The sequence below is a fragment of the Festucalex cinctus genome, chromosome 1 (genome assembly GCF_051991245.1).
Source record: "Festucalex cinctus isolate MCC-2025b chromosome 1, RoL_Fcin_1.0, whole genome shotgun sequence".
In the NCBI taxonomy this organism is placed as follows: Eukaryota; Metazoa; Chordata; class Actinopteri; order Syngnathiformes; family Syngnathidae; genus Festucalex; species Festucalex cinctus.
Window position 1 is genome coordinate 65872716 of NC_135411.1, and position 23457 is coordinate 65896172.

General features: G+C 39.3%; 1 protein-coding gene across 3 annotated transcripts in view; it reads right to left on the reverse strand.

Annotated features, from left to right (window-relative positions):
• The window catches only part of LOC144005487 (ephrin type-B receptor 3-like), a 162808-nt gene that overhangs the window by 76737 nt on the left and 62614 nt on the right, over positions 1 to 23457 (reverse strand). For all 3 annotated transcript variants that reach the window (XM_077503706.1, XM_077503726.1, XM_077503715.1), the window contains exons 4-6: positions 10872 to 11027; positions 7757 to 8092; positions 3032 to 3156 (exon numbers count right to left, since the gene is read on the reverse strand). In XM_077503706.1, the coding sequence (XP_077359832.1) occupies positions 3032 to 3156; positions 7757 to 8092; positions 10872 to 11027 (617 nt within the window). The remainder of the gene's footprint in view (positions 1 to 3031; positions 3157 to 7756; positions 8093 to 10871; positions 11028 to 23457) is intronic.

Consider the following 23457-nt stretch of genomic DNA (forward strand, 5'->3'; position numbering starts at 1 on the left):
TAGTTAATTGTGCATGCTTCAAGCAGACCAAGAGAAGCTTATCCATGCCTTTATCTCCAGCAGACTTGATTATTGTAACGGTCTTCTGACTGGACTCTCTCAAAAGAACATGAGACAATTGCAGCTCATTCAGAACGCTGCAGCTCGAGTTCTGACCAAAACAAAGAGATCAGAACATATTACTCCAGTACTTAAGGATTTACACTGGCTCCCTGTCAGCTGTAGAATCGATTTTAAAGTTCTGCTACTCGTCTATAAATCACTAAATGGTTTGGGTCCTGAATATATCCAAGAAATGCTGATTGAGTACAAACCCAGCAGGGCTCTGAGATCTACAGACTTGGGCCAACGAGTGGAACCCAGAGTTCGAAGCAAACATGGTGAAGCTGCATTTAGCTATTATGCTGCACACAGATGGAATAGGCCGCCAACAGAAGTGAAGTCAGCCCCGAGTGTAAATGCTTTTAAATCCAGGTTAAAAATTTTGCTTTTTTCTTATACCTTTGATTAGGGATTTTTAAACAGCTTTAATTAAGTTGTTGTTGTTGTTGTTTTTTTTATTATTATTTTAATTATTATTTTAAACTTCCTTATGTTAAATGTTTTAAAGTTTGTTGAATAATGTTTTAAGATTGTTATTGTATGTTCTTTTTAGTCATTTATTTTTCTTCCAGTGAATGTTAACTACTGTTTCTTGATGCTTATGTGTTGTATTTCCTTGTGTAAAGAACATTGAGTTGCCTTGTGTATAAAATGTGCTATACAAATACACTTGCCTTGCCTTGCCTTGACTAATATTGCATTTGTGGAATATGAGTTAAGCAGCAAATCTAGCAGTTTTTATCAGTATCAGACGGTGGCCATTTTGCCACTTGCTGTCAAGTGAAAATGACATCACAATTGCTCAAAGCTCAGGTAACAACCAATCACAGGTCAACTTCAGAAAACAGGTGAGCTGTGATTGGTCGTTGCCTGAGCCCTGAGCAACTGTGAGTTTAAACTCAGCATTCCCCTAAAAATAAATGATTGAACTTGATTAGTTGACGTGTCAACTTTACTACTCCGCAATTACAGGCAGTGCTTTCATATTGTGTCATTGATAGGATTGCCTCGCTTAACCCATAAGCCATATCTTATTTTAAAAAGACTTGGTCAGAACCATCAAAAAGCCCAAAACATGTCACAATACTGTCTACGGTTTAAGGCAACAGGAAGTGAGTCCACACAGGATCAACTACAGAAAATCTGAAGTCATTCATCCTCTAGTAACAACATAGGATCAACTTAGTCTGTCCTGGGCAAACAAAGCTTGTCTGTTAGCTGAAATGAAACATCATCCTTGACACCAATTCCTATCTAGACAATGTTTTGGTGGTGCTTCAGACAGAGCTCATTGTGAATATGTGATTAAAAAAAAATCATACACTCTGAATATGTGGTGGACTATTGTATTGTAATGTATTACTGTTTCACTTCATGCAAAATTGATTTTGTTCAACAAGAGTTTCCACTGTATTTACATTTTATGTAGCCCTGCTGTTGTGTTTGTTTCTTAACAATGTTCATGGATCAATGTGACCTGTTCTAATGGTTTAATCATCAAAAAAATATCACAATGTAATGCAATGTTTTTAATATTTAATAGGGGTGTGAATTGCCTAGTACCTGACGATTCGATTCGTATCACGATTCACAGGTCACGATTCGATTCGATACCGATTAATCCCGATACGAATTTATAAGTCGATTGTTGCGATTTTTTTTCATTCAAATTTAGAAAATACTAATCAGTAAGCTTGTAGAGTGTAAGATTTATATGAAAATGTATTATTTATTTATCTGAAATTTCAGTCTTATAGAGGTTGTAATCTGTTTCATGTTTGAACAGCATTAAAATAAAATATTAAGGCTTAATGTTCCGTTCATATAACATTCTTCCATGCTCAAGGTGTGAATCCTAAAAAAAAAAAAAACGATTCTGCCCTTATTGAATCGATTCGAGAATCGCGCGATGTAGTATCGCGATATATCGCCGAATCGATTTTTTTAACACCCCTAATATTTAATATATAAAAAACATTTTTTTCCCCTAGATTTTGCAAAAAGCTCAATTTAAAAAACTTTTATTTAGCAAGAAAAGAGTCACAAAGTATCTGTTCAATACCACCATCACAAGGTTAACAACCAAAGATACAAAAGAACAGTTTTATATAAAAACAAAAAAAAGTCATGAATTGGTCTTTAAGTCATCAATATGAAAAGTAAGCGTATCTAAGCAAATCTTCAATCCAGAAAATTAAAAAGAATTGTCTTTTCTATGGATGGTGGGTGCAATTGCCAGGTATCGGTATCTTGCTGATACCAAGGCTTTTTTCAAGGTATAGGTACTTGTGTGTCGGCCACCCTCTTGTGTCCGTTTTACGATTAGGAAGTAGAAATTAGAAAATTGCTGTTAATTTCATGTAATTTTATGCAAAAATGCTATATTAGGATATACAGGTCTATTTTTGAAATTACGTGTCATTGTGCTTTTTGGGGGAACTTATGTATCAAAAATACTACTGGAATCAGTACTTGGTATCGGTATAGGTGACTACTCAAGAGTTGTTTAATCGTTCTGAAAGAATGTGCTATCAAACATCCCTAGTCTTACCATTTAATGAGACCAGTTCTCCAATTTTAATTTTCAGACTGAACTCTGGAATGTTGCAATTATATTATGATCGGCCTGGAAAATTTACATTGGCCATTTACAGCACTACTAATGTGAAAATAAAAGTAGCCGCATTTAAACAGACATCACATGCAAGCCTACACTCCTGCTGAGAATTTTTCTACAATATGAAGGTCGTTTGTCCGCTGGAGGTCATAAAAGGAACACATTAAACCCTTGCCGGGAATTTGATCAATACCAACGATTCAACATTGCAAGAGCTGCTGAGGCCCTCCATCAATAGAAATGACTCCCTCACACGCACCACTTTAATATTGTATTTCCCAGCATCTGGAAAAGATGTAGACTCCAACGTACCCTTTCGTGGTATTTAATCTCGTAGTCCAGAATGACCCCATTAGGTTTCTCCGGGGGTAGCCATGATAGACTCAGGGTGTCTGCGGTGGAACGCATCAGATGGACTGTTGGGACTGCGGATGGTGCTACAGGGAAATGGAGCAAAAGCACATTGTTTAGGGGAAAAAATTGGCTTCATTATTTTGATGAATGGCACAAAACTCTCCAATGTCTGTGTCATTGTTGTTTGTTTCTTGGTGTAGTTCAGCTTCACCTGGGCTGGAAAGACGCTTTGCCCCTTCCTCATTTCTCCCTCGCAAGGACAAACATTTTTCTTTTGCTTATCTGCTTTCAAACCAAACCTTACAGTAAGATCTTACAAATTGAATCAAAGTATAAATTTAATATGCGCAGCTGTCCAATCTTAATGGTTGAAGAAATGGTGCATGTTTCACATTTACTTCATGGGTTGGTGAATCCGAAAAATGACTCATCTCACAGCCATTGTCTGCATTCCATTAACCACAGTAAAGTGGATTAAGTGTGGGTTGACTTAAGTGATTACAGTGTGTAAAGTGTGCTGAAAAGTTTGCTTGGTCAAGACATATGAAGGTGACATTGGTTGACATAAGAGATACAGGCCCTGCATACACGTAGCCATTTTTTTTTTTTTTTTTTTTTTTTGCAAATAGGAGATATTTTTCTGCGACTTGCCCTGTCATCCAAACGTCCACAGGAATTTCTTTCATTAAAAATGAAAGTTTCTAACAACTCTGGCCAAAGTGAAGATTTGCATAACTCTCCCACAAAGTTTTACGTCGTCGATCTACACACGTCACTCACACAAACCTCAAAAACAAGTGAAACTTTTGTGTATTTATCCTCTTTGTTTTCCTTTATTGTCCATTTATGATGTACCCATTGACTGTTTACAAGTACTGTATTCTACAAACACATGTCGACTGGTTGGGTTGACTCTCATGTACTCTCAAGGGTGTAAAGCTCATCCACTATTCCACAAGATTTGACTTCCAGATTGTTCCCCCTCTCCAGCATCCCTGATACCAGGGAGGCTGAAGAATGTGATGTCACCTGTTGGACTACACTTTTGTTTAAAAAAAAAAAAAAAAAAAAAGGATGGGGTTCTGACAATCCTGAGGCACTGCCAATCATGGCTCACCTGTTGTCTGGGTTTGATCAGTAAACTGAGCCATGATTGGGCATTACGTACTTCCTCAGCACAGGTGATGTCATCATCAGTTGACAGCAAGTAGAAAAATCAGTTTTTAAAAGGTATTAATTATACATGAAAAATAATGACGTTACCACATTAATTATAGACAAAATATTAACTTTTTACTGCTGAAAATGGCTCAATGAGTCAAGTATCCCTTTAAACACATTATTAGCCAATTCAAAGTAGTATTGAAAATTGCTTGACAACAAATCTATTAACAATACCGAATGTTCAACTGTCTAAAAAGTAGAGATAGACCGATAATCGGTCGGGCCGATAATCGGGGCCGATATTTGACATATTGGTACATATCGGTATCTGTCTGTTTTATTAATCTGACGGCCGATATGAGCGATCCATTTAAAACTCCGTCTTTTCGCTTCGAATGCAGCCCAGAGCGTCTCTGTCTGTTATGGAGTCCAACTCCAGCAATGTAACGCCCATAGCAGCATTTGATTGGTTAGCCGTGCAAAAGCCAGAACCAATCAGTAGTGTATGCCGTGTATCACAGTAGCCGGTCACACACGCACCCACGGACACAACGCGAGACACACATGCTTCGAAGGTAAGTTAAAAGAGAAGAGACTCCGCCGATCGTTTCACCATGATAAGCTAAACATATTGAATTATGTGGTGTATTAAATGCACTATATGAATGGAGCTGCATTGCCTTGCATTGAATCCCCGCTAGCTAACAGTGGTGTGTTCAGCTTAGCATGTAGGCTAACACCCAGTAGCTAATTCGCTACTTGAACTACTCGGGGAGGGAATCACACACATTTTCACTTAATTAAGTAAATAATGTTTGTTAGAAAGGTTCCAAATATTAACAGTTGTCATTATTATATTGCCTAGTTCCATGTTAAGAGTAGAGTAATGTCATTATATTTACCTCTCGTGACGCACACATTGCATTCTGGGTCACGTCCACTACTTGTTGCATAGCGGTTATTATGCAGTGAGATGCCACAGTGACACTAAATAGCGTTTAGTTACTTTATATTGTGTTTATTTGTCGCACTGGTTTGCCATTGTGTGCCTTAAGCTTCGACGTCGATTTGATTGACAGCTCGTTGTGCACCTCGTTAAAGTCCGCTCCGTAACTAATTAAGTGTCTCAAACACCGTTTAACTACACGAACGTGTTCTCTTCCGTATGTTTGGCATTAGTAGAGAAGTGCACTAAAGTATTGTGTGCTTATTTGCTCGTTTTGTCTCTCTTTTCACGTCATGTCTGCCGTCATTTGGGACATTATCCTCTCAATCGATGCCACTAATATGTAACATCTACGGCCGTAGTCGGCTGCAATTAATGTTCAGTGATGTAATTTCGTTACGTGCATCATACTTTGAATAATGAGCTCATGTTTGGTGTGTTGTATAACTTTCTCGTGTGTTAGTAACTATTCATGTGGACAGCTAAGATAGTGCTTGTTAATGTGAATTAGCAATGTTGCAGCCTAGTTATTATTTAGACAAGTACATCTGTGCCATTAAGTGATACAGTACAGTACAGTAGTGAGAGAATAGTGTGCCCATATACACACACGTGTCTATAAGTGTAAAACACATTAAACAGCAGAAAGTGGCAGCGGTCCACCGCAACAATGTCTGTTTAACCAAGTTATTCTTACTATTATTATAACCAAGTTATTTTACTCTACCTTTTTCTGCGTTGATTGGGGCATCCTAAGTGGCAGTAAACTACATGATGAAGTGTCTTTTGACAGTTCTCTTGTAGAGAGGAGTAGCATGATATTGCTGTTCTCGATTTAAGATCCTCAGCTTATCAAAACTGTCTATATGGTAACAATAACAATAATTATAATAAGGTCTACAAGAACTGTATGGTGTTCAGGGATGAATAGTTTTTCTCATGGAATTTTTTTATTTTTTTTTGCTGTAGTAATAAGTAATGCCACAGCTGATGCACATTTTGAATGACAGGGTTCCTCCTATTACTTCAAAATATAAAAATATAACATTTATAGAATAAAACTACAAGTATCCCAAATGCTATAAAAGGTAATGTCACATTGGCCCCCACATTTAACTCCCCCCGCCACCAACGTCTTATTGCAGATAAAAGGATGTAAAATGAAAAGTGTAGTGTGAGAATCCATTGTAAAGAACGGTTAGGGTTTGCATTATTCAAAAATTTGGTGCCAACATTTTAACTTTTACTGCAAATGAATATCGGCTTCAAATATCGGTTATCTGCCTCCTTGATTACCGATAATCGGAATCGGTATCGGCCCTGAAAAAAGCATATCGGTCTATCTCTACTAAAAAGTTTTGTAAAATGCCACCTCTTCCCTCACTCTGCAGGAGCCGTGCAGCATTATGTCACCTCAAAATTGATAGTCTGGATTTTTTATTTATTTTTATTTATTTTTTTTACAGTAACATGAAAAAATAGTTGGGTTAGATACATTTGAGCAAGCCTGTTTTGTTAAAAATGGATACATGTAATGTTTTCGTGCAGAGTAGGTATTGGTCAGATAAGACGTGCAAGATTTATTCCCGCCTATTCAACTTCTTAGTCAGCGCATTGTTTTATTTACTGCACCACTCCTGTTCCAAGACCTCTGACAAAGAGTTTGAGAGGATGATGTAACCACTATCGTTTGCTTTTTTTGGATTATCTGCTGGCAATGTGGGCGGCACGGTTGTCGAGTGGTTAGCACGTTCGCCTCCCAGTTCTGAGGACTCCGGTTCGAGTCCAGGCTCCGGCCTTCCTGGGTGGAGTTTGCATGTTCTCCCCGTGCCCGCGTGGGTCTTCTCCGGGTACTCCGGTCTCCTCCCACATTCCAAAGACATGCATGGCAGGTTAATTGGATGCTCTGAATTGTCCCTAGGTGTGCTTGTGAGTGTGGATGGTTGTTCGTCTCTGTGTGCCCTGCGATTGGTTGGCAACCGGTTCAGGGTGTCCCCTGTCTACTGCCCAGAGCCAGCTGAGATAGGCGCCAGCACCCCCCGCGACCCTTGTGAGGAATAAGCGGTCAAGAAAATGGATGGATGGATGGATGGATGCTGTCAATGTGGCCATTTTAATCAATGACAGCTTAATACATTAGTGATTCATTGGTGTTGTGTTGATGTTTGAGCACAATTGTAAACGATAGCAATATAAGGTGTAATATCAACTTTATTGATATGGTGTTTTAGTAACAAAGCCAGATGGAACTTTTTAGTTTTAATGGAAAGTAGTGATTTATGAGATGAGAGGATTTTGCCCGACAGAGACAATATGTACTGTATGCGCGCGTCATAAGTAAGTCTCAAGTCGTAAACATTAAGTTTCAAGCCGACCGAATCAAGTCAAGTCATGTGACTTTAGTCCCCCTATCTCTGTTAAGAGATCATTAAGAAACTCATTGACATTGACTGAGTGTAGGATCCAATAAATTGCCTCTTTCATTCCGCTTTTAAGTGATATTGATCGGTGAAGGCCTATGAATCAACTTGGTTAGCGGACACACATGTAGCCTCATTGACAGCTCTACTAACCGGCCTGGTTGGTGGTGATGTTGACTGTCGAGTAACGCGGAGAGGCGGGGTTCTTCCCAGAGACACCGTTGACCGCCTGCACCTCGAAGCTGTAGCGGGTGTGAGCCTGCAGATTCCTCACCACCACCTTCCTCTGCCTCAGCCCCAGCCTTCGAGGGGAGATGTCCACGTTGTCGTCGCAGCGTGTGCACGGGCTGCGGTCTCGCAGGCATTTCTTACACACCACGTTATACACCAGGTCACTCCTGCCACCGGTGCCTTGGGGTTCCTCCCATTCCAGTGACAGTGAGGTCTCATTCACGCTGGAGATTACGTTGCGAGGAGCTGATGGGATAGCTGCAAGGTGTTCAAAACAGAGGTCAATCATTCCTTAATGATGAAAATACATGGATAGTATTTCATGCACTGAAACAGCTCAAAATGTGTTCTATCGTTCTCTTCCACATAATGACAAACTAAAAATGTTCTGCATTCTATGGAGCCCAGACATGACATGACAAAATAAACTGTGGCCACGAAATAGGTATAACATGCGCACGGAATACTAATTTGTGGATTTTGTATTCCCACAACCTCAAAGTAAAGAACGCTACTCTACCTTATCGGAAAGGTGTGCTCGATTTTCTTATGTTACTGTCAATAAATTATTAAGGTTTTTATGTTGTTGCTCAGGCGGAACAGTGGTTGAGTGGTTAGCACGTCCGCCTCCCAATTCTGAGGACTCGGACTGGAGTCCAGACTCCGGCCTTCTGGGTGGAGTTTGCATGTTCTCCCCGTGCCTGCGTGGGTCTTCTCCGGGTACTCCGGTCTCCTCCCACATTCCAAAGACATGCATTGCAGGTTAATTGGGCGCTCTGAATTGTCCCTAGGTGTGCTTGTGAGTGTGAGTGGTTGTTCGTCTCTGTGTGCCCTCTGTGATTGGCTGGCAACCAGTTCAGGGTGTACCCCGCCCACTGCCCAAAGCCAGCTGAGATAGGCTCCAGCAACCTTGTGAGGAATAAGCGGTCAAGAAAATGGATGGATGGATGGATGTTGTTGCTCAAATTAAGTTCAGATGTTTCAACGGGCTTTTCCTGACATTTTTGTAGTCACATCTTACAGCGCAAGCCAAAGTCAGCAAGATTTCACAGCATCTGAGCGATCTCATTGTTCAAAGGTATCAGCATAAGATTAAAAAATAATTCCCAAGGCATTAAATACACCATTTGAACATAGTGAAAACAGTGTAAAAAATATGGCTCAGCAGTGACATCACCAAGAATTGAAGATCAGTCCATGATTTAGCTTGTGCTTTTTTTTTTTTTTTTTTATCACACAAACCACAGTGAAGCACGAGCTTTTCAAAGAAGCCCGGAAATATCCTCTGTACCATCTACTGCAAGAGGAGAGCTCCTACATCTTTGTCAGTGTTACCCAAAGGCAGAACGAGAGGAGTTTTATGATGAAACCAGGAGGTTATGCGACCTCAGGCTCTTCCAGGCCTTTCTGAAAGTCATCGCAAGTCATTTGAATAGGGGTGTGTAGACTTTTTATAACAACTGAATATTCTCACTATAATTATAGAATTTGGGGCTATGCAGCACACTACGACATGATATTAGGGCCACGTATAAATGGCCCTAATACATTGTCATAGGACACCTCAAGATTTATATTCACATTTTCATCTCTAGACCGAAATGTACTGAAATACTGTGTTGTATTGTTGTCACAATGATAAACTGAGATTCACTGTAGAGCCCAAAGAATCTGAGAGAATCCTTGTTGAAACTGGCCATCCACTAACTTCGCCCTCAGCCACGTTCCCCTCGCCCTGTCCTTTCTAATTAGAAAGATACAGTTCAGAGTGGAGCTTCTTCTAATTGGATGCCCAACTAAAACACACGCTGAGCCCAAGCTGCCGACTGGCTCAACCCCGCTTGTGCAACACCACACAAAGAATAGGCTGGCACACAAGCTCTGCCAGGCCACAGGGACAAAAGTGTCAGGCCTGTGTGTTTGTATGTTGGAGGTGCTGCTGCCTGAGTTCCTGCCTGTGTGTGTATGTGTCTGTGTGCTGGTTAGCGTCAGAGTGCACAGTGTTCCCGCGACAGGGATCTGGGGAGGACAGTTGCAGGGCCGTGTGTGTCATTTAACTTGTGGAAAGGCCCTCCGGGAGTGATTTTACACAGTCCAGGCAGCTCATGTCACTCTCTATCAGCGCCATCGCTTGGCTAAGCGCTTTGTCCATCCACAACTGATATGGACTGTATATCAGATCACATTAGTATCAGCAAGCCTACAATTTGCTACTGTCATAGCACATATTTGTTTACATATTGTCTGATGACACCTTTGTATCTTAAGCATTTTTTAATGCTAAAGTAATATTAAAAAAAAACAAAAAACAAAAAACAATTTTGCAGGGAAGAGTTTTAAAAAAATGCAAGCACACACCGGCAACCACGGGTATAAACAATCCATCCATCCATTTTCTTGACCGCTTATGTGGATAAGAATAGCAGCTAGCCTCGCTAGCTTCGGCTGACTCTCTCACCGCTGGTCTTAAAATATTCATACAAGCAGGACCATGAGACTGGCAGCGAGGTACGATGGTAGTGGCTCGAAGTGAAGCTCCATCTTTGTCACCAAAATGGTATTGCCAATAATGTGCCATCAACAACTGTGTGATAACAAGAGCTTTATTCATAGCATACAACCAACATCATGTCATTGTTCTGACACAGTACAGCATGCAGCTGTACTATGCTAGAAGTGTGTGGAAATATTTGACCAAAAATGAGACGATAGTATAGCACTGTCAGTTGCAATAGAAACAGTGAAATACAAAAGTGCCTATTTTTGGAGCTTGGCTACATGACTTTGTCTTACAACACACTATGCTTTGGAACACAAGATTCCAACTAATTACAACAACTGCATTCAGTGTAATGGTGAGACGTATTTTTGTTTCAGTGCCAATCAATCCAAATATTGCTTTGTGTGAAACTGCTCCACGGTGCAAAACCCCCTGATTAACTGATTATCATAACACATGATCATTCTTATGTTCTCGTCAAAACACATAAAGCCCAGGTAGCATTTATTCGAGCATTGGCAATGTAGAATGACTTACTCGTGCAGGCAGTGTCAGGTGAGTCATTATCAGCACGGTAGAAACCACTTTGGCAGGGACAAACACTGGCTCCTCGGGCACTGGTGCGACTGTTGGACGGGCACGCAACACATGAACCGTCGCCGAATTTGGATTTGAAAGTTCCAGGGATGCAAGCTGGATGAAGGGAAAAGGGAAAAAAATCAGTGTGGAGAAGTAACCAAGTATAAATACTTAGTTTCTGTACTTACGTAATTTTTTTTTCAGATAACTGACTGTTTACTTTTATTCCCTATGCTGAAGCAGGGTTGGGGAATCCAGGTCCGGGAAATAAAAACCCGACACAAATTTGTTGTAGCCACAAGTGCTTTTAGTCAACTGGCAGGTAAACGAGCTCGTGTCCACCTGTTGAGTTGAAGCACCTGTGGCCAAAGCCAAGCTGTTTCAGAGTTTTTACTGACTGGGCCTGGATTCCCCAACCCTAGAGAATAGATACAGTATCTGTTCTTTTTTTACTTCTTACTACTGTCAAAATACCAATACTGATGATGACAAAACGTAAAAAAATAAATAAAATAAAATAATAAATAAAAATAAAGAAAGAAAAAAAAAACTTGATAGCAGTGACATGGAAGAAAGACAATCAAGCAGCATTTACAGTAAATGCTGTGGGACTGTAAATTTTACTGTATGACAACAGCAACAGATTCGGAAGTGCACATCCATGACATTAATTGAAGAGAAATGTTGACGCTGTTGGGTATGAGAATGCTAACGTAGCATGTTTAGTTAGCCAATCCACAATTTTAGCCAAGCTATGGAGTCACATTGTTTTGATAGCTAGCATAAAATGCCAATGCTAGCTAGCTCATGAACAACAAAAGACATAACAATGTTTTTGTCTTCTTCCCAGTAATATAAGTCGACAAAGGAGAGAAACTAATATATGTGCAGAGCGCCTCAAAATATATTTTGTATATAACTGACTGAACATTAATTTTTACTTTTACTTTTGCTGATGTCAGACTACGCAATTTTTTTGTCTTACACGACAGTTGCGCTGTCACATTACCCAACAAATTCGCTCTGTGTCGTGGATGGGGCGTGTAGTCACACTACACGTCTGAATGCGACAAGACACCAGCCGTTCATCGCGTGTTGTCTTGCCAAGAGAGACGTGTCGGCCACTGTTTGTCGGGGAGGTGGGACCCAAAAAAAAAAAAAAAAAAAAAAGAGGCAAGGACAGGGAGTGTTTGCGTGAATGGAGCACGCATGGGACAAGTGTGATGTGTGCGCATTGCTTGCGTTCCCTGCTCCGCAATAGTGTTAAAAATATGATTTAGTAGCCAACACTGTATTTTAATTTATTTAGGACTACATGCGTCGGGGTAATATAGCATATTTTGTTAATTAATTTGCGGGATGACATCTTGTTTTATTATTTTATCAAACACTGAAATATTATATTGTTTGAGTATTTTTTTATATTGCTTAATTTATTCATATTTGACTTGTTTTAGTACGGTGCATTGGATAGTATGCCACTCACTCCGAGGGGGAAAAAAAACAAACTTTCAAGTGAGAGCGGGTATATGAAAATGTGATCGATCCTCACTATATACAGTATGTTTTTTTTTTTTTTTTTTTTTTAATTTATTGAACATATAAACAGATGAACAGCAGAGATAAGGGAAAAAAACCCAACAACAATCAAAAGAGAAGAAAATCCCAATAAAATAATCATTCAATCAATCATAACTTACATGTTCAAAAGGGAGTAGGAAGAAGTTAGAAACTTATCTCGTCCTACCCCTTTACTAAATATATTAAAACTTATTTCATTATCAATACAATTTTAATTTACTATTATTAAAAAATAATAATATTAATAATAATAATAAATAAAGTATATAACCCAAGTTATATATATATATATATATATATATACACACAAGTGCACTTAAACATATTCACATTTACCAAAACATATATACATTAATTTACTAAACATATACCATAATACCTATCTAGATCATTTACACATACTCACATGTACAATTTTCATATTCTGGTCTGACATAGATAATTTTTTTGAACTTTAGTTTTAAACATTTTTTTAAACTCCAGCATTGAGTCACAATTTTTCAGATCAATTCCCAAATGATTCCACAGATTTGAAATTTCTGAAATTTGTTCTTGTTTTGGGTTTTTTGTACACACTTGTACCTCTTATATCATAAGGACTGTGTCTAATTTCAAATAACTTCTGAGTACTGTGGCGGAGTAAATTGTTATAAACTTTATACATTATTTGTGCTATTTTAAAATCCACCAAGTCATAACATTTCATAGCATTTAATTTAATAAATAGTGGATGTGTTGGTTCTGTATATTTTGATCGATTAATAATTCTTATAGCTTTCTTTTGCAATTTGAAAACGGTGTTAGTATTTGTTTTATATGCCATTCCCCATAATTCTACACAATAGGTCAAATATGGTAATAATAGTGAACTATATAATATATATAATGATTTCATGTTTAAAACATCCTTACTTTTATAGAGTATCCCTATGATTTTTGACATTTTCCTTTTAACAGTTTCTATGTGTGGCTTCCAACATAATTTATCATCGATAACAACTCCAAGGAATTTATTTTCATTCACCCTTTCTATTTCAATTGAATTCACCATAATTTTGACTTGATGAGTGATTTGTCTAGTGCCAAAAACTATGAACTTGGTTTTATTTAAATTCAATGATAATTTATTCACATCAAACCAGTTTTTTAATATATTCAATTCATACTCCACAGTAGTCAGAAGCTGCTTCAGGTTTTCTCCTGAACAATAGAAAGTTGTATCATCAGCAAATAAGACACTTTTCAATATTTTTGAGGCACAGCAAATATCATTTATATACAGTATAAATAATTTAGGGCCGAGCACAGACCCTTGGGGAACTCCATGAGTGATCTTCATGTGTTCTGATTGTACATTATTAAACTGCACATACTGATATCTATTATCCAAATAACTTTTCATCCACTTATAAGCTAAACCTCTTATTCCATATTTCTTTAATTTATTCATTAATATAGAATGATCTATAGTATCAAAAGCTTTTTTTAAATCCATAAAAATCCCAACAGTAAATTTTTTATTATCTATTTCGGTAGATATTGCTTCTACAAGCTCCATGACTGCCATTGAGGTGGTCCGTTTTTCTCTAAACCCATATTGGGTTTCACTTAAGAGCTTATGTTTCTCAATAAAATTATCCAATCTATATGAAAAGAATTTTTCTAGAATTTTTGAGAACTGTGGCAACAATGATATTGGTCTGTAGTTATTAAACGTGTGTCTTTCTCCACTTTTATAAACAAATTTATATATACAGTATGTGCACGTCCCTACTCGTATGCCCAAATCTCTGAAATTATTAGAACAACAGTCACAATATATTTTGGTCCTCTATTCACGTTGCCGTTGCCTGACGGGTTGCACGCGCTCATGCAGCCGCAGCGCTGCAGCGGGGCGCTTTTTTTTTTTTTTTTTCCTCGAGATGCACCTGTCCGGCCCCATCCCTTGAAATATCCAGGGGATAAATAAATAAATACATAAACGAATAAATAAACAAATGTATACATAAATAAAAAGAGCTATAAATTGCTGTTCAGTGTGTGATTGACGTTCGCTCCCTCTCGCTATTGGTCAATGCTGTGGAACCAAACGGACGACGACGTAGGTATGTCACATTATGCGTCAAGACGAGCAAAAATTCTAACATGCTAGATTTTCGTCGTGATGGTCGTGAACCGTCCCGGACAACAGGCGGCCAGTCGTTGAACGTGTCACACTACACGGGCGACGCCACATCAAGACAACCCAAAATCGTTTACGACATGCCCCGTTTGTCCACGACACGTCGGTCGGGCTAAAATCGGGCTGTTTTCGTGTAGTCTGACATCGGCATAAGACGAGAAAAATTCTAACATGCTAGACTTTCGTCGTGATGGTCGTGTACCGTCCTGGCCAACAGGCGACCAATCGTTGAACGTGTCACACTACACGGGCGACGCTACGTCAAGACAACCCAAAATCGTTTACGACATGCCCCGTTTGTCCACGACACGTCGATCGGGCTAAAATCGGGCTGTTTTCGTGTAGTCTGACATCGTCATAAAGTATAGGAGTATATGTTGTTGGAGTATCAGGAGTTTAATTAGGTTTTGTTTTGTTTTTTTAAACACTTCTTTTGTGCCTATCGGTACTTCTACTTAAGTACAGAGTTGGAGTACTTTTGCCCCCTCTGGAGGAAAAAAAGGCAATCAGAGAGAAAAAGGAGCACTGTCGCGGTAAAAGACAAGTAGCCGTCACGCCTGTCGGAGAACAAAAAACTGTACTAATGAAGCTTGGTATTTATGGAGACATCAATACACGAATGAGAAATGGGCCACATTTAAGAAATCGTTATCTTTATATTTTCATCCTGTCTTGCTCTTTTCCCTATTTTCCAGGTGACATTAATCTCTTGAAGCTTGGATCACAGTGAAGTTTAATGGCGAAGAGGAGGAAATGAGGGATAAGGATGACGACAGACCGCTGACAGGTGATTGCTGTTTTCACACAAACAGAGATGGAGAATGCCTACGAGGGGACGGATACACCCTAAACCTATCCATCAGCTTGCAGCCCTCAGGATACCATCAAGGATCCAAATGCATACAGAGCTCTCTCATAATTAGCCTATAAATCAGCTCTGGCTTCGAAGGAGTGTCAACAAGACACAACTTAGCTGAGAAGAGTTCTTAGTAAAACTATATAATGTTTGTTAACAGAAATGAGTGACCTGAAATGGTGATTTTGCAAAAAACAAAAACAAAAAAAACTTTTCGTCATATTTCTTAAATCAGTATGACAAAATGATCTGTGTGTTGGGGTAAAAAAAAATCTTGTACAAATCTATTTAAATAATGTAATTTAGATTTTTAAGTAACCACACCGCCTGAAGAAAAAAAAACCAACAGAGAAAGAATGGGCGTGACTGACGAGGTGTCACTCATTTGCTGTGAACTTGTGGGCACGCCCCTGCAACGTCACGCTGACCTGTTTCCTTGAGCGTTACTGAAACTCTGGTAGAATATCCCCTCTGGAAAAAGAACCCATTGATTCAAGAGCGATGCAGAATTAGCAACATTTCACAACTGCTATGTTTAGCACCTTTTTAATTGATTGCACATTATGTATTGCACATTCCAAAAACATAAAACTTTAAAACAATAACATCTAGGGCTCTATTTTCTTTGACAGGGCACATGTCCTCGGGCATAAAAATTGGCACATTTTGATGTTCCCGCAAGCCTCGTTTAGTGAGTTTGGGAATTTGGCCCACCGCTGGCTGCTCTGGCGGAGCGAGTTCGTTTTCTTTTACAAAACCCCGGCGCACCTGACATAATGGTGTCTGAAAGTGGATTAAACGTACGTTGTAGTGCTCAACGGACATGTGTGGTCGATGTCATCGTATTTTATTTCTAAATATGATAACTGCATGCATCTCTGAATTATTGTGCAAAGCAATTTAACACATTATTACTAGCATCTTTATTATGATTTAAAAATCATTGTCCTTGGCCGCACACCGACACGAAGGTGGTCACTAAGTTCCCACTTCACAGCAGTGAACAGTGATCGCCCTGGCCAAATTGACATCATCCACCCGTGAAGGTCTGCTTGCACATCCGTCCATCGTTTTCCTAGACCGCTTACTCCTCATAAGGGTCATGGGGGTGCTGGAGCCTATCCCAACCAGCTTCAGGCAGTAGGCGGGGTACACCCCTGAAATGGTTGCCAGCCAATCGCAGGGCCTGCTTGAAGTTCCTTATAAATGTTCTTTGCACGCTTCTAGTTTATGCATTGACTGCAGCAAGTCTATTTCTGCTTCTGCCTTGTCAAATATTGCGCACCTGTCATGCGCTGATTTTAAATGTAATGAGAGGAGCTGTTTAAATTGGCCCGAAAGCTAGTCAGCTGTGTTCACACCCACAACGGCACAAAAATGTCTAACTTCACTCATCTGCGAAAGCACCAAAAGAAATAAAATTCCACTCATGTGCACAATTAGGCCGCGCTTTGCGCTAGACTAGCCCTGGACAAAAAAATAGAGGCCTTAGTGTGAACTGCAGTGTGCAGTTAGCAAGGCCTTCTCTGCTGGCCTAAACACTATCAGAAGAACTGACCATTTACCCTGGTTTCCAAAACACTCTGCCTAAATCAAATGTCTTGAAGACTTTGTTTACTTATGGTTCTGCCAGAGAAAGCTCAGAATTTTGCCATCCGGAAGTATATATGACCTTATGATAAAAAGGTCTACTCGGTTATCTATCTATCTATCTATCTATCTATCTATCTATCTATCCATCCATCCATTTTCTTGACCGCTCATTCCTCACAAGGGTCGCGGGACTGGATTATCTTTGATCTTAAATCTAGCCAATATTGAAATGTAAACCATCTTTAGCCAAGACTAAAGAAGGATTGTGATAAAGAGGATTAGTGGTAAAAGATGTGGACGAATTCGCCTTGGCTGACCCATTTGCCACATTCCAAAGCAGTGGTGTAAAAGTGGGGATTCTGGCAAACATCTGTCCTGTCAGTATGAGGACTCGTAAAACCCAACCAGTGAGCGAATGAATGATTAACTGGTCGGCTCAAGTGCTATTTCAGTTTGAACTCAAGATGCAGGCTAATTCTCAACAATGGCGCTCTTAGAATAATCCTTGCAGCTAACAGCCTCTCATTGTAGCTGCAAAATGGTGCAATAAAAAAAATTAATAATAATAAAAAAAGAAAAAAGAAAAAAAAGAACCTTAATTAAGTCAATAAGATGACAGTGCAGAATTTCTGCCTCCCAACAGGCCTTCAGGTTCCACTCTATCTGATCTGATTTATGGTTCTCGGTTATTTGTTTTCATTTTCCGTGGCCTCTTTTGAGAAGTTGTTGAATCACCCCACAGTCCCGCTTCAATCCATTAACCTCTCCAGAGTTACGATAATTCTACATTTTTGTGATGCACTGACGTTTCCTCTAATCGATCATCCCTCTCTCCACTTTATCGACTTCTCTGAATCTGATAAAGAACTACGCAAAACCTGAAATCGATTAACCAAGATTTCATTTTCAGCATCCCAGCGCCATCATACTGCAAGTGGAGACTGCAATCATGCCTCTCTCATCTATTACTGTAACTACTTCCCACAAAATGCAGACTGTGCAACGAGAGGTAATGAAAATCTGGACCTCGGTCGTTTCTCAATATGCATTCTTGTCCGTACTTACGTCCTTGTGATGTCTTGAAACGTCATCAGTCATGGCCCAAGTACTGTTCCAATTCAAGTACACAAAAAGCCATAAGGGTCGGGCAAAGAACGGACGGAATACCCGGATGTTGTTCTTACTGCGAGCTTCCTGGTTCTGACGCATTGCCGTAACTGTGTACCACGTGACTATATGTTATAATTACGAGTATTAATAATTAAATTAGTATCATTTGAAATTATTAGCGTTGTTCCGATACCGATACTGGTATTGGCAGAGGTGCCGATACTGCATTAAAACAGTGGTATCGGTATCGGTGACTACTCACAAGTAACATGCCGATACCATTAATTCCAACACTAATATAGGATTTTGGATGCAGCATCTTGTGTCTTGCTCGTGCATGACATTCACTGATATGTGATATGTTCACTGCATGCCAATCTAAGATATCCTATTGCTCTTGAATGCTCTGAACCAATAGCAGGGCAGCTTTTTCATGTTGAGGAAAAAAAAAAACTCAAGTATCGGTATGGCATCGGTATCGGCCGAGACTGCAAAGCTGGGTATCGGTATCGGCATCGGGGGGCAAAAAACGGTATCGGAACAACACTAGAAATTATACATGGGATTTATACAATTTAGGATTATATTGGGAAAAAAAAGGTTCTGGAAAGACACCAATGTGAGATGCAGGTATTGTTCTGATTCTCCTGAAATTGTGGTACATGTATAAAAAAAAATTAAATTATATTTGAATGTGTGTGCATGTAGATCATTTTTAATTCTTTATTAGGATTCCTATTAGCCCCGATGATGGTCGTACCGTCACACCGGAGGCACACACAACGAAAAAGTCAGCGTCCTGGGTACTTGCTCAGCAGCGATAGCCAGCCTTAGCTAGTTGTTGCTACTATACCTACTGGCCATCTACAGTTGGTGTACCGTGATTAGCCCAGCGGGTCGCTACTAGTGTTGTTCCGATACCGATACTGGTATCGGCAGAGGTGCCGATACTGCATTAAAACAGTGGTATCGGTGACTACTCACAAGTAACATGCCGATACCATTCATTCCAACGCTAATATAGGACTTTGGATGCAGCATCTTGTGTCTTGCTGGTGCACGACATTCACTGGTATGTGACATGTTCACTGCATGCCGATCTAAGATATCCTATTGGCCCTTGAATGCTCTGAACCAATGGCAGGACAATTTTTTCATGTTGAGGAAAAAAAAACAACGTAAGTATCGGTACGGTATCGGTATCGGACGATACTGCAAAGCTGGGTATCGGTATCGGTATCGGTATCGGGAGCCAAAAAACGGTATCGGAACAACACTAGTCGCTACCGCTGCTGGCGTGTTCATACCAATACGATTATGATTATTCGTCATCAAGGAGGCCGATAACATATTTGGAACCAATGTTAATTTTCACTTTAAAAAAAAAAAAAAAAAGGGGGGGGGGGGGGGGATATTGTCATCAAAATGTGAAAAAAGCAATAAAAGCAAAAAACTCAATTTTTTTTTTACTTTGTTGAAATTGCCTTTCAGAGTTTGAACAACTTTTTGCAAAATATTTACTTTTTTTTTTTTATCTTAGACTATAGACATCTTTGTTTTAAAATTCTAACAAAAAGTTATGGGAGTTCCCAGGATCATTTGCATGTAAAAGTTCAATGAAAACTCCCTATTGTTTTTCACAGTTATTAAAGTTTTCCAAAATGTATAATAATAACAATAACTAGAGCTGCAAGAAGCTATAAAGGGCCCTCGCAGCCCGGGCCACGTTGGGGTACTTGCACGTTGGAGGAATGGCACGTTGGGGTACTGGAACATTAGGAGAAGAATGTCTTTGAAAATGATATAATAAACCTTTACATCTGGATTTTTTTTTTGCCAGGTGTGATGAGTGTGTCAAGCTCAAAGGGTTTTGGTGAATATTAAGATCTGCAAAAATCAGCGTCCTCTTATTTTTAGGGAATGAGTTGCCCTGATTGGTATTTTTTGCAAAAGTACATATACACATCATCGCTCGTACTCTTTGCACATTGTTGCTTTTATTGTCCATAGAGGCTATCAAAAATAAATAAAACAAAATAAAAAAGTTCGTATGTTTGGATAGGTCTGATGCCAGTGAGCATTTTGAGTGGTGGAAAGTAAAAGAATATTCATAAATGACTTAGTTATCACACTTAGAATGAGTTTACAATTTTTGTAAAAATACCGTATGTGGGGTATTTTTTTTTTATGCCTCAAGGGCTAGGTGGCGCTGCATATATAACTGAATGTTGTCATAGAGATACCTTCAGGCCTTAAATATTAACATACATGTCAAGTTTGGGATTTTTTGGAGCATGTACCAGGGAGTTATTAAGCATATCCTTTTTCATTTGGAAACATGTTTACAATTTTTGTAAAAATACCGTAAGTGGGGTATTTTTTTGTTATGCCTCAAGGGCTAAGTGGCGCTGCATATATCACTGAATGTTGTCATAGAGATACCTTCAGGCCTTGACTATAAAAATACATGTCAAGTTTGGGATTTTTTGGAGCATGTACCGGGGAGTTATGAAGCATATCCTTTTTCATTACGAAACACAAATTTTGATGCCCCGCCCTCATCATATAGTATTCCGAAAAGTCAAGATTTTTCCCCGTGTCGTTGGCTCAGGTCTTGACATGGTCCAGGTCAAGTCTGAAGTCAGTCGGATGAAACGTGTAGGAGAAGTGGGCAAAAGTATGCCCCCTGTAAATGTGCAAAAATCGTCAAAAATGGGACATTCAAAAATTTGTAGCTCACTTCCTGTTCATTTTAGCATATGGGTCCAAGAGACTTTTTTTGTAGATCTTGTGCTCCCTCATACACCTAAAAATATTCGTAGATCTGGCTTAAACGTACAACCGGGGCTGCTTCGTTAAAAATTTCTAGGGGGCGCTATTGAGGCATTTTTGGAAAAATAGTACATTCCCCGATAAAATAGTGCTCATTTTGACAGGCCAGATCTGCGTGCCAAGTTTCATGTGTTTCTGTGCCAGTTTAGACCCTCAAAATTGGCGTTGTTTTCTTGGCGAACAGTGCTTAGCCACGCCCACAGTGATTCACGAAAACTCACAAACTTCATGTTGTAACGTCATGAAGGCGGAAACCCACATCTGAGCAAATATGAGGTAGGTTCAGTTAACGTGGTTGGAGAAAAACGAAGAAAAATAGTAAGAAAAAAAATCGCCAGTAGGTGGCGCTATCAGTAAGATGAAATATAAGTTCGTAGATGAGTTAAGGGCTGGACTGTCATCAATTGTGTGAAATTTTGAGAAGATACGATCATCTGGGTCAAGTTAAAGCAGCTTTAGTTGTCACGAAAAATCTTCAGACTTTGCGGCACCGTACCGGCCACACCCTTTGGCGATAAGTTACAATATTCGGTGTGGGGCATGATCAACATCTTAAGGCTTTTCTGACCAATTTTCAACTGGATCTCTCCAACGAGCTTGGCACAGTAGCTAAAAACGTAAAGTATGACATTTATTGTAACCACTAGGTGGCGCTATCTGTATAACTGAATTTCATTGTATAGATGTTTTCAGGCCGTGACTATTAAGTTGCATGAAAAGTTTGAGATTTTTTTTGAGCTTGTACATGGGAGTTATTAAGCATTTGCTCTTTCTGGACAAATGAAATTTTAAAGGCAATATTTGATGCCCCGCCCCCATCATATAGTATTTCGAAAAGGCAAGATTTTTTGCCCAGTTGATAAATGCCAAGTTTGAAGTCAATTGGATGAAAAGTGTTTGCAAAGGGGAGAAAAGCATGACCAAAGTGAATGTGCCAAAATAGGCCAAAATTGGACATTAAAAAATTCATAGCTCACTTCCTGTACATTTTTGCTACATGATGCCAATTGACTTTTTGTGCGTCCCGGGGTGCTACACGTGCCTGCCAATTTCCGTTGCTCTAGCTCAAATGTGCCGGGCTTGGTTTTTATTTTTCTACGCTAGGGGGCGCTATAGAGTCGCGTTGTTATGACGACTTCAGAATATCAAATTTTTCGCCGGGCCCGAAGAGTGTGCAAAGTTCGGTGAGTTTTCGTGAATGTTTAGGTACCCAAAATTGAGATCGTTTGCGGAGAATAATAATAATAACTAGAGCTGCGAGCAGCTATAAAGGGCCCTCGCAGCCCGGGCCACATTGGGGTATTTGCACGTTGGGGTACTTGCACATTGGGGTACTGGCACATTGGGGTACTGGCACATTAGGAGCAAAATTTCTTTTAACATGGCATGATAAACCTTTACATGTGGATTTTTTTTGCCAGGTGTGATGTGTGTGTTAAGCTTAATGGGGTTTGGTGATTGTTAAGATCTGCAAAAATCAGCGTCCTTTTTTATTTTTAGGGAATGAGTTGACCTGATTGGTATTTTTTGCAAAAGTATATATACCCGTCATTGCTCGTACTCATTGCACGATGTTGCTTTTATTGTCCATAGAGGCTATCAAAAATAAATAAAACAAAATAAAAAAGTACATATGTTTGGATCGGTCTGATACCAGTGAACATCTTGAGTAGTGGAAAAAGTAAAAGAATATTCATAAATAACTTAGTTATTACACTTACAATGAGTTCACAAATTTTGTACAAAATACCGTAAGTGGGTTTTTTTTTTTTTTTTTTAGCCTCAAGGACTAGGTGGTGCTGTATTTATAACTGAATTTTGAGATACCTTCACGCTTTGACTATAAATATACATGTCAAGTGTGGGATTTTTTTAAGCATGCACCGGGGAGTTATTAAGCATATCCTTCATTCACGATACTGCTTTTAACGTCCATAGAGGCTATCAAAAATAAATAAAAATAAATAAAAAATACTTATGTTTGGATAGGTCTGATGCCAGTGAACATTTTGAGTGGTGGAAAATAAAACAATATTCATAAATGACTTAGTTATCACACTGAGAATGAGTTTACAATTTTTGTAAAAATACCGTAAGTGGGGTATTTTTTTTTCATGCTTCAAGGGCTAGGTGGCGCTGCATATATAACTGAATGTTGTCATAGAGATAGCTTCAGGCCTTGACTCTAAACATACATGTCAAGTTTGGGATTTTTTGGAGCATGTACCGGGGAGTTATTAAGCATATCCTTTTTCAGTGCGAAACACAAATTTTGATGCCCCGCCTTCATCATATAGTATTTCGAAAAGTCAAGATTTTTCCCCCTGTCGTTGGCTCAGGTCTTGACATGGTCCAGGTCAAGTCTTAACTCAGTCGGATGAAACGTGTAG